This window comes from Schistocerca piceifrons, chromosome 1 (genome assembly GCF_021461385.2).
Source record: "Schistocerca piceifrons isolate TAMUIC-IGC-003096 chromosome 1, iqSchPice1.1, whole genome shotgun sequence".
NCBI classification, from domain to species: Eukaryota; Metazoa; Arthropoda; class Insecta; order Orthoptera; family Acrididae; genus Schistocerca; species Schistocerca piceifrons.
Window position 1 is genome coordinate 204854342 of NC_060138.1, and position 19858 is coordinate 204874199.

The 19858-nt window shown below is 36.3% G+C and overlaps 1 protein-coding gene across 2 annotated transcripts in view; it reads right to left on the minus strand.

Moving 5' to 3' along the window:
- Window positions 1-5554: 5554 nt before the first annotated feature.
- The window catches only part of LOC124715572, a 397577-nt gene continuing 383273 nt past the window's right edge, over window positions 5555-19858 (minus strand). For both annotated transcript variants that reach the window (XM_047243106.1, XM_047243105.1), the window contains exons 15-16: window positions 17916-18070; window positions 5555-6783 (exon numbers count right to left, since the gene is read on the minus strand). In XM_047243106.1, the coding sequence (XP_047099062.1) occupies window positions 6615-6783; window positions 17916-18070 (324 nt within the window). In that variant the 3' untranslated portion in view covers window positions 5555-6614. The remainder of the gene's footprint in view (window positions 6784-17915; window positions 18071-19858) is intronic.

The following is a 19858-nucleotide window of genomic DNA, read 5'->3' on the forward strand; positions in this document are numbered from 1 at the left end:
GTATGGGATCTGCACCATGTCAGATCAAGGGAAGACATCAAAGCAATTCAGAGGAGGGCTGCTAGATTTGTTACTGGTATGTTCGAACAGCACACAAGTATTATGGAGACGCTTTGGGAACTGAAATGGGAATCATTGGAGGGAGCACAATTGAGAAAATTTAAGGAACTGACATTTGAAGCTGACGGCAGATCGATCTACTGTCGCCAATGTACATTTTGAATAAGAACCATGAAGATAAGATTAGAGAAATTAGGGCTTGTGCAGATGTATACAGGCCACCATTTTTCTCTCATTCCTTTTTCGACTGGAACAGAAAAGGAAATGACCAGTAATGGTACAGGGTACCCTTCACCATTCAACACTGGTGGCTTGTGGAGTATGTTTTCATAATATTGTTGCATTCCATCCTGAATTTTCCATTGTTTGATATAGATGCAGATGAAATGTACGGTATTATTTTCTCATACTTGCATTAATTATAACTAAGTTGTACTTTGTAAATAACTTATGGAGTAAAGGTAAAAAGTCAGCAAATCGTAATGGTGTTCAGTCTCTGAATGGTGCAAAAATGAGATTGAGACCTTTACCAGCTTGAGAATGATTCTTTTTTGTTTTAGTTAACTCTCTCCCCTCCCCCCCCCCCCCTTTCTCCTTAAATTACATCATACCTGCACTTTCCACTACCATATTTAAGGTGTACTTTCACCTATATAGAAAAGAATAACCTGTAATGAAACTAAAACTCAATTTCCAGCATCATAACTACTCATTTACTAAAACAAAATCTCTTGACACTCTGAGTTCTCTTCTGTTTTACAAAAATAATTTTAAATTTCTGGAGAATTATCAACTATAAGTAACAAGATTAGTGTGAAATTTACATGTTATATGCATGACATTCTACAACAATAATAAAGTATGAAGTTGTAATTAATTTTTATTGTTAAAACAACATGCCTCAGATACTTAATTAGTGTTATCATGACAACTTGTCATAAGCAGTTGAGTGTGGCAGTCATTACAGTATGGAGGACTATATTGAAAGGTAAATTATACGTTAAACTACGTATAAAATTTTTTTAAATGTTCTTGATAATAATTTGCAGTTACATGTAAAGGACACTAAAACTTTCAAATTAAGAATGATTTGTCTTTTCTGTATTCTCAAGTGTTACATATATCTTCTGCAATGATATTTTAAGTTTAAAAAGTAATACATTATTTTAATCAGACTATACTGGTAGTCACTTGGAAATAAACCTCTTCTGCAATGATATTTTAAGTTTAAAAAGTAATACATTATTTTAATCAGACTATACTGGTAGTCAACACATTCCTCTGAAGCAGGAAGTGTTAAAATTTACTTCATAATGAGAACTTCTGTTGTTTAAATATTTTTGACTTCTTACTTTTATAGCCTGTAGAATGTGTGTAAATGTTTATTGAAGCAACTTTGTAAGCTATGCTTTTTATTGCTCTAATGCAGTCTCACACATTAATATATGAATATTTACTGAAATCAGAATAAATGAATGTATTTAATTTTTATCAGTGAAGAATGAACACAATAAGGGTTGACAATTGTTCTCTGCATATTGTTATTTTCCTCTTCATACAAATTACTTAAATACAAAGCACATATTGTCAAAATATGATTGTGTCATACTATGGTGACTTCAGCTGCATGATTGGTCTTTCACTAAATATTTTTGGCTCATGGATACAGTAGAGATTTAAAAAAATCGTTCCTCAAACGTTTGGCTCTGGTAATAATGTTTCACTTTAACTGCACCATTTTGTTCCTGCTCCTCGTTTAAACCAACAATTTTTTGGCTGTTTAAACATTTTTCTACAGTTGTCAGATTGATTTCAATTACTGCTCTTCCTGATTTGGAGGACCTAAGTCAGTGTGCTTTGATATAATTACTGTAGCAAACATTTTCAATGTTTTTGTCACAACAGTCTACCACTGATGAAAGTTGTAATCAGAATAAATTTATAACTGATTTGTATAAAAATCATTATTTTCATCAGACTCATTACGAAAGGGCAGAAAACCAAGATATTATTGGGTTATTTAAAAAAGGAGTAAGTCATGGGCAAAAGATTTTAGATATATGAACTGACATCCTTGATACTTACATTTTTGAGCACAAAATACCTGATGGTGAAATCCTCTATCTTTGAGTGCTGTTTCCAATTGCATGTAATTTTCATACTGGACAACCATTATGAACATATTAGTTCATTTTAGAAATCAAATACATAAATGTACAACTTTCTTCTCTTATGTTCTTGAGTCTACACTCACATAAATGTATGACATGCCTTGTGAGAAATTGACCAGCAAAAAATAATTAATTTCCACTGTAGACCTACACACATGTAAATGACATGGGAAACATTTCTATTCAAATTTAAGGTGTTTTATATTTTGTTTTAAAACATTATTTCTTTCCTGAAACAAAAACCTGATCATTTATTTAACTTCGTATTTATTTAAAGCAGTATATGATAGGTTCTCTTGACCACTGTTACTCTTTGCTCTCCTACAAACTTCTTACCAATCAGTACAACTTCTATTGCTGCTGACTGCAATTATGTTAATGCACAGCACAACAGAAAACAATAACATTGCTGCCATGAAAATCTGATAAGAGATGATAAATTTCCTCACGCCCTTCTTGTTACCCCTTCATCACTCAGCCCAGCATCTTGTTCAGTCAACAACAGTGAGCTATTGTCTACCTACTTTGTTACACCACCTAATGCCTAAGAAAGTTCATGATGGAACAACAACAACATTAACAGATGGCTGCTCACCACATAGAGGAGGCACTGAGTCACAGACAGGTACAATGAAAAATATTACTAAAATAATTACAATTTTGGACAAAGTCCTTATCCCAAAAAAAGAAAACACACACATATGCACATAAGCACACACACACACACACACACACACACACACACACACACACACACACACACACACACACACTGCCACTCTCTCCCAGCACCTGTAGCTAGTGGCCATGTGTGTGAGTTGTGCTTTGTCCAAAAGTCGAATTATTTAGCAGGTTTTTTCACTATGGCTGTCTGCAAGTCAATGTTTCCTCTGTGTGCGAGTAACAATTTATCCTTTCCATATTGCTGTTAATGTACAAGAAATCTGGATATGTCAATGGTAAAATCTTTATAGACAAAAAAGGCTCATTAATTATGTTCAGCATTTACAAATATCATCATTCTTGCCAGTAAAGAAACTTCTTTTACTAGCTGTAGTATTTGCTGTTTCATAGTGAAACTGAATTCTGTTACATTTTAAACATACTATTGACTGTGTGAATAATGGTTTTTTAAATCAGTAGTTAGCTTCATGAAAGATGAATTATGTTAACATTAAAGCACGGGAAATGATCATATGTCTCCTGAAATATGCAACATCAGATAATACATGTAGCAACTCAAATCAAATATGAGATTCAGAATATTTTTCAAATATATGTCAGATAATAAAGCAAATAAATAAACTAAAATTATAGGTGCAGCACAGTTTAATTTTCAATTGACATTAAAGAAATGGGAGATAAACTGATGGAGAAAATATTGTTTACAAAAATTCTACTCATAAATTTTCAGATCAATGCGACTCTTCAGAATACTGCAAGTGTTTCACTGCTCCAATGACACAACTCAGACATAAATGTAATTTAGTCACACACTACTACTCCTCTGATGAATCACAAGTTTTCATATTGACAATGAAATAGTTATACAATGCAATATTTACTGAAGCAAGGCATTCTATAACTTATGGGAATTTATTTTTATAGTCTCCCTCAATGAAATTAGTTTCCAAGGGAGCATGTGAACATACTGATATTTTGATCTTGTTCGAATTTTGCAGTTATTTGAAAAGAATCACGAGAATAAAATCTGTTTATTGACTAGAAACAGAAACTTAGTTTGGAGAGTGATGATTACAGAATGAGTAGGGCTCTAAAGAACATCAAATAGATTTATAGTCATGTGTCAAGCAGTAGTAAGAGTTATCTAATGGAATATCAGAAAACAATTGTTTAGTTGTATCACAAATACCATTGGTTTTAAATTGTTCTTAAACACGATGTTCTATCTTTCTTTCCTTTTTTTGCATTTTAAAAGAAAAATTCAATAATAAAGTATTTGGTGAATATGTTAAACATGAATTTTAACTTCGTTGGATCAGTTGTTCACTATACCTGAACACTTTTTTAATTTTATAAAAATTTAGGAAAAACAAAATCCAAGGAACTTCAATGTGTCATGGTTTAACAAGTTGTGATCCATCCTATTTTTGAAATTCTGCAAATTTTGTAAGGAATTTAGGTGAATTATTTTCAACAACATGTATCTTACCCTGACATTCATACTCCAGTTGTATTATTTACAAATGAACAGAGTTACACAGCAAAAGGTATTCATACTGTGAAAATAACCTGCCACTAAAATAATATCAAATACCAAAGATCATTATATTTTGAGTAGAAAATACTGTAGCTTAAGTAATGCCATGGAGTTCCTTATTGTGTACAGTACGTTTTGTTTGTTTGGTGTCTGCAGTGGTTGGTTCTATGATACACAGCACATTGTATTTACCCCAGCTTCCATCTCATTTAATTTAATTTATTTAGAGTTTATCGTGTATTACCACCTTTGTCTGTGTCCATCAGCCTTACCCAGCTCAAAACAATACCTGTGTAGGATATTTTGGATGAAATAGTACAGTGATGATTATTTTAAAACTTTAATACATCATGATGTATAACATAGTTAAAAAGTGATTAGAAACGTCCAAACTGGGAATAAACCTCTTGATAAACACATGTATAAAACAGAAGAATACCATAGGTCATTATTTAATATTTCTTAAACATCTGCAGTTTGAAAGTTAAGGAACTTGTGGAACATACTGAATATAAAAACACACACATATATTCTAACAACCATGCATTCAGAACACACATACATATTATATAGTCTATTGCTTTCGTAAGTACAATTACCTGCTGCCATGTGTGGAAAACATTTTATGACAATAACCTTGTACCTTATCCCCTCTCTGTGATTGCATTTCCCCAGTCACAAGGCACTTTTCTTTACACAGTACAGCAAATTGCTCTGCACTTTAGTATATAAAAGATTAAAAAATAGTGAACATAAGAACAGAACAATGATCATGTTATCTTCACTTTCCTTTCCAACTGTAACAACAGAACAACACACACAAGTTCAGTAATCAGAACTAGCTGCCGTAATTTCAAACAAAGCAGATTAGGCGAAGAGTATTAAGAACCCAAACACTACACTAGTTTTTAAAGATAATACTGTCATTCAAGGCTTCACGTGCCTTGCACCGGAGTTAATAAATTATGTTTGGCTTATTGGCCATTTCTTTCAGCGGTCCTGTGAAATAATATCGTCTCTTATGCATTTATACAGAATTGAAGCACACTGATGTATGTACTGAGGCTTCACAGTTTTAATTTTTTTCTTTCTTTCTTTCTTTTTTTTTTTTTTTTTTTTTTTTTGCTACTATACTTTATGTAATGCATGAGTATTGGTCTTCACACACTGAATACAGAGAACTTAGAAATAAATGCCAAAAACATGAGAACACAGTGACAAGGCAAGACACATTGTACATTATTTGTCTTATTTTGGCATACAAAATTCTAATGGAAACAAAGCAGACAATGAAGAAGAAAGACAAAAAGATTATCGATCATTGAGCACATTTTATGTTATGTAATTCCACTCACTATACGATGTTCCACTTGGAGCCTTCTCCCTTGCTCTATACTGGTTTGTTTAGGAAAACAGAACTATGTATTTGACCACTCACTTTCGAGTTTTGTTTCAGAAGTGGACACTTCACAGCACTGCCAATCCCAAAATGGCACAATACATTATTTCCTAAGTACACTTCTAGGAATGTCACTTCAATTGCTTTTTTGTTGATATGTTACTTAATGCTAGTTGCATGAATATAACCCTGATGTGTACCATGAAATCCAATAAAACATCAATTTTACATTTATCTTTTCAACAATATATCAATATTAAGCACAATAATAAATAATATTTACAGAAGATAAACCATTCACTATTGCTCCAGTTCATATTATGCAAAATATTACTCTAGATTAGCTCACCCACAAAGTAATTAAGTATTTACCTTAAGCTTGTGTGGTAATTATTACTTTGCCAGCTGCAGAAAATCTGACTATCCATTTTAAAAACAAGATAAGACTCTTTACAAATAACATAGTTTATTTACAGTTAGTGGGAAGGATTTAAACAATGGATCTGGAAAACCTGTAAAGCATGAAACATAATTTATTTAGAAATGTGTGTGTGTGTGTGTGTGTGTGTGTGTGTGTGTGTTTGCAAGAGAGTGTATTCATTCAGCTGTATAAAAGTATCTGAAAGATATATATACAAGAATTTTAACATTTGTTACATGATGATACTGTTCAATCCATATACAATTGTTGAAAATTACTTGTGGGTGAACTATTATTTCTTCTGTTTGACACCTCATGATTGTACTGCATAACAGTTACGGCTCAGGTGTGTCTCCCAAGACCAATTGATGTAGTTACTCCCAGTGACCGAACTAAAAGATGTTCAGCAGCTTCCATCTTGTTAGTATCTAGCTTAGGCTTCTTCGGCTCAGCATCCGGAGGACGATGAGACTTCATGTGAGCACTACGACTTTTGACTTTATTGAAAACTCTGCAAAATATAACGGTGTAATAAGTTGTATGTAACATGCATATATATATAGGTGTGTGTGTGTGTGTGTGTGTGTGTGTGTGCTCTATCCTATTTACTAAATGCAAATATACTTAGTACGTAATGAATGAAACTGAAGTTCAGTAAAGTGCATTACCCTATAAGACATTTCACAGATCTCTAATCATGCAGTGCTTAACAATTTACTACTGTCAGTTTTCACCAACTGTTTTCCAAGAGCACAAGACATTCCCAATGGTCCACATTTATACTGAGAAGAAAGAGCTCCATTACTATTTTGCAGTTACAAAGCACTAACTTCAGTTTCATCTCTCCTTTTACAAAATTACTTGATGAAACTAAAAAATGTACTGTATGATCATAATACTTAAAAAAAAAAAATAAGAATAAACATAAGGATCATACATGTCATGTTGAGCCCACATGAAGGACACTGAAAAGACATGATCAGTAAAGGCCAAGACCACTCAGATACACAACTTAACTGCCTTATGGATTCGCTCAAAGAAACTGGAAATGAATATAGTAAACCACGTGGAGATTACTCTCTCTTTGGAATTCTCCAAAGTTAAATACTTAGGATACAGTTATAATTATATGCATAGTCATTGCAAATCTCTTACTTTCATTAAGCAGGTGATTATATTGTTGTTATTGACATGACACTGTCAAACACACAATATTTGTGGCCAACTGTGGAAGGCAAGGAAAAGAGACATAGGGAGGGGAGTGGGGAGGGAAGGAGTAGTGTGGAGAGGAGTAGGCAAAACATGGGGGGATTGATAGTGACTCATCACATAAAGTACACTCACTATTCAGGTTAGAAATTCATTGTTACTTTCGATTTTTAGAGGCAACTGTATGTTGTTTGTACCCAGTATGTTACAGGTTCAACCAGATTAATGTATCTTAAAGGAGTTCATTCTTACAAAGGATTTATCTCAAAAAGTTCAGCCAGAAAAGAAGTCCTATTCATGAAGTCTGACAACACAGGAGGTCTACTGCCAATTTGGGACTACATAAATCAAAGTTTGTTGTTTTCGCTGCATGTGTACACCAAAACATATCTTGTTGTGTAACTGGTGCAGGCAATAACAGTTGTTTATGGAGACATACATAATAGAAACAGCTGTCACTTGTGATGTGAAAAATTGATTACTTTCAAAATGGAATGAGGAATGTTAGAAATTTTTGATCCAGTGATTAGAGAGAACAGATAGTTCAACTTGATGACATTACTAACTAAATTTCCAGATATTTCATGAAATTAGTTTCATAACTGGCAGTAAACTTATGCTACGCTAACCTTAAAAAAACTTAGCCTCATGATTACAGTAAGTGTCTCAAGAACCGAAGGAATTTATGAAAGCAATGGAAGATCCATATTCACCAGAATACTAAAACGTAAATATTACTGATGTTTTTATGTTAACAAAACCTTCTAGATGCACACAAATCCTTTACGTAAATGCCACAACAACAATTTTGATAAAATATATTATGGAATACAGTTTTATTGAATCTACTACATTGCTGTTGATCTGGGCAATTTTCATTTTGATTGTTATTCATACGTCATGTGGACAAAATACACATTTACTTTGCAAGTACCCACCTAAAACTCGCACAACATGCAAAGTAATTTCTAATATAAGTGACAAAAATTTCATTAAGAAGTACTCTGATTTTAATTAGTGGGTTAAAAACAGCTGCTATATTTTTCTTGAGACTGTCTCACTGATATTTTATCTCATTTGTACAGATAAAAACTGCATATTCTTTGAGTGCTGTTCACAGTTAACTATATCATTAAGTATCTTAGAATTTCTACATCCTCAACAACATATGTCTTTCCTGAATGTAGTTTCTGGATGATTCAGAATGTACCTTCTTGTTACACTTGAGGGTTCAAGTATGTGTAGACGTATGAAATTTGAGGCATTCCCAGTGTCTTATACAGTGATTATCTCATTCTCAATGATCATCAGGAATGAATCTTGGCAATATTTCAAACATAAGAGTAATGCATATTGAGTATCTGCTAAGAAAGAAGCAACTGGAAAGGACTAAAAGGGTCACAAATAAAAATCATAGATACATCTTTATACAACTTTTACAACGGTTTCTTCACAAGAGTAAGAAAAGCACAGAAAATAGGAGATATGGTAAGATTTGCAGTTACTGAAAAAGAAGGATACACCAAGCTATGTTCAGATTTATACCGATGAGCCAAATATTATGACAACCTCCTTAATTGTGGGTTAGTCCCCTTTGAAATATAATACAGCAGTGATTCAACATGGCATGGATTCGAAAATTCCTGTTTCTGAGATGCTTGTTCCCATGTTATAGTTCTGGATGGAGATTTTAATTTGCCGGATATAGACTGGGAGACTCAAACATTCATACCAGGTGGCAAGGACAAAGAATCCAGTGAAATTTTTTTAAGTGCGTTATCTGAAAACTACCTTGAGCAGTTAAACAGAGAACCGACTCGTGTTGATAACATATTAGACCTTCTGGTGACAAACAGACCCGAAATATGCAGAACAGGGAATCAGCGATCATAAAGTGGTTACTGCATCGATGATTTCAGCCATAAATAGAAATATTAAAAAAGGTAGCAAGATTTTTCTGTTTAGCAAAAGTGACAAAAAGCAGATTTCAGAGTACCTGATGGCTCAACACCAAAGTTTTGTCTCAAGTACAGAGAGTGTTGAGGATCAGTGGACAAAGTTCAATACCATTGTACAATATGCGTTAGATGAGTATGTGCCAAGCAAGATCATAAGAGATGGAAAAGAGCCACTGTGGTACAACAACTGAGTTTGAAAACTGCTGCAGAAGCAAAGAGAACTTCACAGCAAACATAAACATAGCCAAAGCCTTGCAGACAAACAAAAATTATGCGAAGCGAAATGTGGTGTGAGGAGGGCTATGCGAGAGGCATTCAATGAATTCGAAAGTAAAGTTCTATGTACTGACTTGGCAGAAAATCCTAAGAAATTTTGGTTTTATGTCAAAGTGTTAGGTGGATCAAAACAAAATGTCCAGACACTTTGTAACCAAACTGGTACTGAAACAGAGGATGACAGACTAAAGGCCAAAATACTAAACATCTTTTTCCAAAGCTTTTTCACGGAGGAAGACTGCACTGTAGTTCCTTCTGTAGATTGTCACACAGATGACAAAATGGTAGATATCGAAATAGACGACAGAGGGATAGAGAAACAACTAAAATCGCTCAAAAGAGGAAAGGCCACTGGACCTGATGGGATACCAGTTCAATTTTACACAGAGTACGCGAAGGAACTTGCCCCCCTTCTTGCAGCGGTGTACATTAGGTCTCTAGAAGAGCGTAGCGTTCCAAAGAATTGGAAAGGGCACAGGTCATCCCCGTTTTCAAGAAGGGACGTCGAACAGATGTGCAGAACTATAGACCTATATCTCTAATGACTTTTCTGGAGACTAGAAATCTACACATATTATGTGAACATAATGACTCTTCTGGAGACTAGAAATCTACTCTGTAGGAATCAGCATGGGGTTCGATAAAGATGGTCGTGTGAAACCCAGCTCGCGCTATTCGGCCACGAGACTCAGAGGGCCATAGACACGGGTTCCCAGGTAGATGCCGTGTTTCTTGACTTCTGCAAAGCGTTTGATACAGTTTCCCACAGTCGTTTAATGAACAAAGTAAGAGCATATGGACTATCAGACCAATTGTGTGATTGGATTGAAGAGTTCCTAGATAACATAATGCAGCATGTCATTCTCAATGGAAAGAAGTCTTCCGAAGTAAGAGTGATTTCAGGTGTGCCGCAGGGGAGTGTCGTAGGACCGTTGTTATTCACAATATACATAAATGACCTTGTGGATGACATTGGAAGTTCACTGAGGCTTTTTGCGGATGATGCTGTGGTATATCGAGAGGTTGTACTGAAATGCAGGAGGATCTGCAGCGAACTGACGCATTGTGTAGGGAATGGCAATTGAATGTCAATGTAGACAAGTGTAATGTGCTTCGAATACATAGAAAGAAAGATCCCTTATCATTTAGCTACAATATAGCAGGTCAGCAACTGGAAGCAGTTAATTCCATAAATTATCTGGGAGTACGCATTAGGAGTGATTTAAAATGGAATGATCATATAAAGTTGATCGTCGGCAAAGCAGATGCCAGACTGAGACTCATTGGAAGAATCCTAAGGAAATGCAATCCGAAAACAAAGGAAGTAGTTTACAGTATGCTTGTTCACCCACTGCTTGAATACTGCTCAGCAGTGTGGGATCCATACCAGATATGGTTGATAGAAGAGAGAGAGAAGATCCAACAGGGAGCAGCGCGCTTCATTACAGGATCATTTAGTAATCGCGAAAGTGATGATAGATAAACTCCAGTGGAAGACTCTGCAGGAGAGACACTCAGTAGCTCGGTACGGGCTTTTGTTGAAGTTTCGAGAACATACCTTCACCGAGGAGTCAAGCAGTATATTGGCAGTATATTGCTCCCTCCTATGTATATCTCGCGAAGAGACCATGAGGATAAAATAAGAGAGATTAGAGCCCGCACAGAGGCAAACTGACAATCCTTCTTTCCATGAACAATACGAGACTGGAATAGAAGGGAGAACCGATAAAGGTACTCAAGGTACCCTCCGCCACACACTGTCAGGTGGCTTGCGGAGTATGGATGTAGATGTAGATAACAATCCGCACATTATCAAAGTAATCTATATCTGTGGATTTCTTGATTCGCAGCATTTATCATCATTAGAATGATTCATGTTTGTCTCTGCTCTGCTTATATACTTTCCTTACTGAGTCACGTGACTGCAGTGCCACCAGGTGGCATTCAGTCTCTTGGTGGGCAGTTGTCATAATGTTTTGTTTCATCAGTGTATAAGAGTCACAAGTTGCAAGAAAGCTTTTAGAAGTACTATTGCATCTAATTGCTTTCCAGAACTTCATATGTTTCTCAATTTATGGTTTGGAATCTTATTTCCTTTCCTTAAGCACCTTCACATCTTACTTTTCATCTTATTTCATAATTTTCCCTTTCTGTTGATGAAATAATTATTTTAAAATTCCAAACACAGGAGATTTGAATGCATTTTTGTTTGTCTGCAGGCCCTGCTCTCGATGTTCCATTTTGGAGACTGGTAAAAGAGATTAAGTTATTTAAACACATTGGTCTGTTCAATATTTTTAAAATGTGTGCACCTGCCAAAACTTCCAAGTGTAGAAAGAATTTCTGTGGAATCTTGCACCAGTGTTTAATGGAACATATTCATTTCTGCACACAAAATGCAGAACTGTTAAGAGAACAGGCTCTTACTCACTTTGAAAAGAAAAAAAATTGAGTAGTAGTTAAGCAGACAAAAATCCATTGCCATTATCAGTGACAAAAAAAAATTAGAATACAATGCAAAACAAATATAAAGCTGGTATACTGTGTTTAGAATCTTAAGGGTCTATAACACATCATTGTCAAACTTATATGGAAATGAATATCAGAGAAATCGATGAAACAACTTTTTGTGAATATTCACATATACTGTGCTTGAGGATCTTATGTTTCTCAATGCCTCAGTTCAAGTTGACTATCCAGAGGTGCATGTTTCATACACAGACGTGATCACAAATATACCAAACTGGATTTGGTATGATGTCTCTCTTAGAAGCAATGACATTATATTACTCTGTAAAATATTAACAGAATTTTATATTTTCTGATTTCTGACACTGATGAATCAGCATTTATTATGTTGGTTAAAGGATCTTCCCATTTATATTTGTTTTAAGCTTTTAGTTTAGACTATAAGATTCAAGGATACAATAATCACAAATACAATGAGAAATTATAAAGGTAAATAACAATGATTTAATCTGGGACTGATTTCATAGTGTTATCACTGAGTCAAAAAATGAGAAGAAGAAGAAGAAGGAGAAACAAAGAATGAAATAAGAAAATGAGTGAAATAGTCAATATTTTGCTCGCAACATGCTTAGGCGATACTGAAAATGGATAATACTTTTGGCTTTAAAAACGATCTGATTGCTTCAGTGGTACTATTTGCTGCTTTCCAAGAAGATCACTAGTAATGGAACACAAACATATGAAAGCAGACTATGCATTAACAACTGAAAGATGACATGCATGTCCATAGTTAGTGCAGCAACAGCAATCAAAATTAGTACAAATCTGCAGTAATTCAAAATTATACAGTGCCTGCAAAGAAAAAACCTAGCATGACAAATGACAAATGGTTGGGAGTACATGAATAGGAAAAACAATCCTGTAATGTTTGAATACAACATTAGTGGTGTTTTTCTGGCCTTTTATTAATTTGCAGGGCTGCATCATGGGCAAGGATTATGCAGAAATTTCAGGTGAGCAACTGCAATAGATGTTATTTCCTAACACGTAACATTATCTCACTCTGTTCCAGTCTGCGGTGGTACTGGGTAACAAAGGGAGCACTCCTTCGTGGTCTGTTCTTGGCAGTGATGGGAGGATTGGGGGCATGATAGAAAATGGCACAGGAGATGTGTTTGTAGATTAGGCTTGGGGGGTAGTGCCCATCTGTGAAGACCTTGGTGAGACCCTCAGCATGCTGAGCAAGGGAGTTCTTGTCACTGCAGATATGCTGTTCCTGGGAGGCCACACTGTATGGGGTGGATTTTTTGGTGTAAAAGGGATGACGGCTATCTCATAACTTCTTATCCTTTGAAGGAAAGCTATACAAACAAATCTGTAGCACAGTCATGGGCACCCACATAGCACCCTCCCATGCCAACCTGTTTATGGGTCATCTAGAGGAGCCCTTCCTTGCCTACCCACATATCACCCTTCTATGCCAGCCTGTTTATGGGTCATCTAAAGGAGCCCTTCCTTGCCTGCCCCCTTATTCTAGTTCGGTTTCATTGATGATATCTTCATGATTGGGACTCAAGGCCAAGACACTATCTTCATTCCTTCACAACCTCAACACCTTCTCTCCCATCTGCTTCATTTGGTTATCCTCAACCCAGTGTGCCACTTTCCTAGACATTGACCTCCTCCTCTTTGATGGGCTGTCCACACCTCTGTCCATGTTAAACCCACAAACCACCAACAGTGCCTGCATTTTGATTGCTATCATCCCTTTAAAAAAAAAAAAAAAAAAAAAAAAAAAAAAAAAAAAAAAAAAAAAAAAAAAAAAAACTCCCAACCCGGGGATGACATATTTGCAGTGACAAGAACTCCCTCACTCAGTATGCGGAGGGTCTCAACAAGGCCGTCAAACACTATCCCCCCCCCCAATGCCATTTCCCCTCGCTTTCCAATCCTTCCACCACCACCACCACCAAGAATCAGTCACAAAGGAGTTCTCCTTTCGTCACTCAGCACCACTCAGGACTGGAACAACTGAACCATATACTTCATCAGGGATTTGATTACCTATCATCATACCTGAAATCCTTCACACCCTTCCTAAAATGGTGCTCTGTCACCCACCCAACTTCCACAACATTCTAATCCATTCCTACACCACTCCCAATCCCAACCACTTACCACAAGGATCATATCCCTGTGGAAGACCCAGCCGCAAGACCTGCCCAATCCACCCACCCAGCACTTCCTATTCAGAGGATTGCCCTACCCCAGCAGAGGTCAAGGCACCTGCGAAAGCAGCCATTGTACTGATATGAGTACAACCAGCTGCTCGCCAGGATGAATGGCCACCACCGAACGGTGGCCAAGAGCAAAGTAGATATCCTGTGGAACAATATGCAGCTGAGCATAACACGATTGATTTCAATGGTTGTTTCAATGCCCAAGCCATCTGGACCTCACCACCCGCTTTTCTGAAATGTGAAGATTGGAGCTAACTTTACAACACATTCTCTGCTCCCATAATTATACTGGTCTCAGCCCACAATAACATACTGCTCCATATCTCCACCCAACAGTTTCCATCCAATGTGTCCTAACATCTCCTACCTGTTCTCATCTCCCAGCTTCTTTGTTTGCCACTCTGTGCCAATACACCCTCCCATCTTTCCCCACTCCTTTCCTTTTCACTCCTTCTTTCCCCCACATTCATACCCCACAACCACCCTTCTTCACTCAGCACCACATGCTGTGCCTGTTGACCTCCTAGTCCCTGCACACTCCGCCAGGCAGCGTTCCTCTGTGCCCCCACCTGTACACTACTGTCCTCCCCCTCCAGATTGCTGCTGACATCCCACGTGATACTTGCATTCAAACCTGAGCTGCTGGAGCTGGCGATCAGGTGTGCATGAGGTGTGCTTGCTTATATGTATGAATCGTGTGTGTCACTGTTTCTCCTTCTCTTTTGCTGATGAAGGCTGCAGCCAAAAACTTTGTGTAAGTGTTGTTGAGTTGTACCTGTCTGCAACTTAATGTGTTGTCTTTATGGCAAACAACAATCTATGTTTTCCTACACTGTTAAACTTCCTAATTTGTTGTTGGGAACATTTTACTGAAGAGTAATTGTAACAGAACAAATTCAACAACACAAAACTTATCTGCAATAGCAAAGGTATATTTGATCTCATTTAAGAATGTCAATGTCTGTAAGGATAGAATGCATGTTGAGAATATATGACTTAAAAACAGTGAAAAGTAACAAACAGAGCAAATTGAGCAGGTGTTTCCCATTCACCAATGTTTACTAACACCTACCCAAAAATGTGTTGGAGGGGGGAGAGGAGCAGATGGGGAGGTTGACGTCGAAGAAGGGAGAAAGGGTGGTTAGGATTTACTTCCTGTCAACAATGAGGTCATTAGAGGTGGAGCACAAGCTCAGATTGGGGACTCTGATGACGGAAATTAGTTCTGTCTTTACAGAAGGGCCCATTCAGGCATTTGCTGTAACTGATTTAGAAAAATTATGGAAAACATAAATCTGGAGGAGTGGCCAGGGAATTGAAATACCATCCTCCAAATGCAAGTCCAGAGCCTTACCACTGCACTGCCTTGTTTGTAGTACAGAAGATATCCTTGATTCTCCTAGTTTTCGCCTATTTTCAGAATTCTTCTCCATCACATTCATAATGTATGATGCAAAACTAGACGTACAGGTAATCCTAAAGACAATGACACCACAAGGGACCATCGCAATGAATAATTGCTCATCTGCTTCAGTACTCTCAGTCTTTATCAAGCACAATAAGAAATGCATCGAGCATAGAGTTGCTCACATTTTTAGTACACCATTCAGCATGAACAAAATCCTCTAAAGGAGGCATTGACCTGCTGGGAACTGGCTTTTATTAGGAGACAAGGAATAATCTAGCTGACACAGGGTCCAAATCTTTGTAGATCATTTCAAGTGGAAGTACCATGTTTTGGTGTAAGAATGAACTGTTCCTTTGATGAAAGCTCTTTAAGAACTAACATTGAGAGAAGCCATCTTGACAGAAATAAAAATAGGATATGCTTTGCGACATGCAGCTTCCTCCATGAGCTGATGACACTTTTGAAAAAAGCAGGCTTGCACTGTATTTTAGTACACAACGTAATTTGAATACCTTATGATTCAGGTTTCTGGATAGTCTGTTGAAAAGAAATTAAATTTGGTTTCAGTATAGCTGATTGAAAATAAGACGTGAGAAATTAGGGTTCATACTGATGATTAGACAGGTGTTTTTCCCTCGCTTTATTTGTGAGCAGAACAGGAAGAGAAATAAATAGTAATGGTACATGGTACCCTCCACCATGCACCCCACGGTGACTTGTGGAGTGTATATGTAGATGTAGATGTATTACAGCTTGTTGCAAAATATTTGCCACATGATTTTAGACTATATTTATTAAGAGCTATATTCATTTTAAGATGTACGGTCACATACAAGATTAACCACAATAAGCACACAAAATGTATGGTAATAAGGAGTCACACTGTTGGCATTCCCATCTTTTCAGATATTTTTCTTAATATTGTAATTACATTGTGTCTTCATTATATATGCAGTTAACTGCTATGACATTTTGCTTCCTAAAGCAAATTCAGCATAATTCAGATATTTCATGGGTTTTAATGCACTCTTATTTCTTTCTTTGTATTTTGGTTTTCTTTTGGTTTTCTCCTATGTGTATTTTGCAGAGTACACAAAGTTGTCATTCATTAAGGAGCTCCAACTCCAGACTGCAAGTTGTAAAACATGAATGATCTGAAATGTTCTGTTTCATTTCGTAGCATTTTCTAGCTTTCTTTCTTTGGTTAAAAACAGAAAAGAGAGAGAGAGACCCAGGAGACTTACAAGTAATGCTTCTTTCATTCACACACACACAAAACCAAATCTAAGACGTTACCACCCATAGCTTTGAGGCCAGATTCATACTACTACTTCAACACATCATTAAAAGTATTACTGAAATTAATAATTTGCAATGTGCATATAATATTACTGTTCTACAAAAAAGTTCAATTCGTCATGATCTGGCTATCACTGACACAGAGAAGAGGATACTGTCATATGTAATCAATCTTGGTGCTATATAACTACCACCAGTTCTTGACATGTCACCCATGCACACCAGCTTTAAAAGAAGAATAAGAAAAGAAGGAACAACGACAAAACATCAGTTTACATTATTTCTATTTTAGTGGCGCATGATAATTCTTAACTGCACATATTGCTTTGTAAAGTTAACAAAAACAAGAGCATATGGCCAGTCCTCACAAATCTGTTAATATCTCCATAGGCTCTGTTTTGGTCATGCTAAATTGGGATTAGGAAAAGTTATCACACATTTGCATGACATTTTACTTCGTTAAAGGGAAATTAGAAATCTCGCAGATGGTTAATAACTTTGTTGTCTTGTCATTTTGTGGCAATATACCACCAAGGGAAAAAATCCAAAAGTGTGAGTGAAATGTGCAAAAATGAGATGCTGAATCATGATCCATTCTGATTGCACATTTACACTATTCACATGAAAAACAACAAATGTCAACAAAACAAATGGGGTCGTAGTTAAATTTCATGGAGTTTGGTGCAGGTGGGAGTGTGCACACCAGGCAAAAGATTGTAGATAAAATTTACCTTGTGCCGATCTTTTAGAGAGATGTGGTTAACATTGGTAGGCTTTCACTTACTTCCCACAAATCTTGCAGGGAAATTCCTCAAGTATATCTGCAAGTGTAGGAGGGGTGCTGGCAGATGGTCGTTTGTCTGGTGTAGGAGAACGTCCACAGACTCCACCGCCGTGTATTCTAATGTGGCCATTCAGTGCTGCACGAGAGTTGAAGCTCTGGAACACCAAATTTCATATTTTAAATTAAACTGTGCTACCTCTTATCAATATGTATCATAACAGAAGCACCATAACATCAAATTTACAAATTTAACGAAAGGTAAACCATTCATAATAGAGAGTAAGAAAAATAGAAAATTAATCAAAGAGAGCAGAAAGAAAATCTTGGTCAAGAGGGGTAAAAAAATACAGAAAACAAAACTGTAAGCTACTTTTTTGAACATGGACATCTTGATACTGTGGCTGTGTACAAAATGTAGGTTCATTCTTTCAAAGAGAAACACAACAACCAGCCATTCTTAAAAATGTTATTTATTTAAGCAAATAGTGTTGTAACTGGTTTTGAATTGACAAGTTCATCTTCAGATGGCCGTTCGCAAGATGCACATTTATTTTATGTTTACAGCCATATGGAGATGAACCTGTCATTTCAGATCCAGTTACAGTGATATCTACTTCAATAAATGGCAATGTTAACAGTGGCTGGTTGCTGTCTTTTTCTTTGAAAGAATCAACTATTCTTTAATATCCTCTCACATTCCCTGACTGATTGTAAACACATTATCAGTGAACAGAAAGCCAAGTAAGCTCTTTTTTCATCATGAAAAAAGATAGTGCAGTGGTTAAAACATGGGCCTTTTTCTCTACAGGAGCAGGGTTCAAAGTCCCACCTAGACTAAGTTTTCCCTTAATCGCACTTCCCTGTCCTTGTCAAATCAGAACTACAGCTTCAACTCTAATGAGTATATAATCAGTGGGATTTTAAACCCTGAGCTTAAATCCTTATTTTAATTTTCATAATCACATAACACTATGATGATTTATGCACCTATTGATCAATATTTGTGTTACAAATGAGAAACCATTTGAGGCTCTACAATTAGTGTAACATTGCTGTAAGTGGAATAATATGTAAAGCAACCACTCACGTACAGTTGAATGATTTGTAGCTCATACAAACATGCAACAGAAAACTATTTGTACTGGCTTTCGAACTTCAACTCTTTCTCTAGTGGAAGTACACACACGCACACACGCACACGCACACACACACACACACACACACACACACACACACACACACAAACACACACACCTCAATGCACTTGCCCCTGGCCACAGTGAGATTCATATTTATGTATCATTCCATTCAGAAATATCCCTTGTCATTACACATTGCATTTATTATCTGATGAAAACTGTTTATTGCACCAAAAAAAAATTCAGTTGAGAAAACCTTGGTGTATGGTTAATGGTTTAGGAATGTCATAAGGATTGACTAGAATGTTACTGAGGTTAGGAGAGGGACAGAAGGTAACAGTGAGTGGTGTGTGGGTGATATCAGAGACAGAGGATTTCATTTCAAGCCTTGATTTGAGAAAATCTGCACCTTAGCTAGACTTAATCTTTGTTAACCCTCTCCCCTTCTCTTTTACATCGTACTTTATATTATATATATTTTTAGTTGTTATGACCCTTTTTACCTATTTTTTTCTATCCTAAGTCTTACCTGAACTATTAATTTCTGTTCCCCTAATCTATCATTACTTCTCACTCTGTCCTTATTATCTCTGGATTGTAACCTAGGGCTTATCAATGTATCACCTCTGATCTATTGTTTTTGTCTACCATCTGTGATAGCTCCCCTTTTATATTTGTCTGCCTTCACTTTCCTCCAGCAGTGGGTGTGATCTGCCCTTCCTTTTAGCTCTATCCCATAATTTATTAAAAATGTGTTTATTAGCAAGTTTCTTGACATGACTATTTTCCACAACAGCCATATAA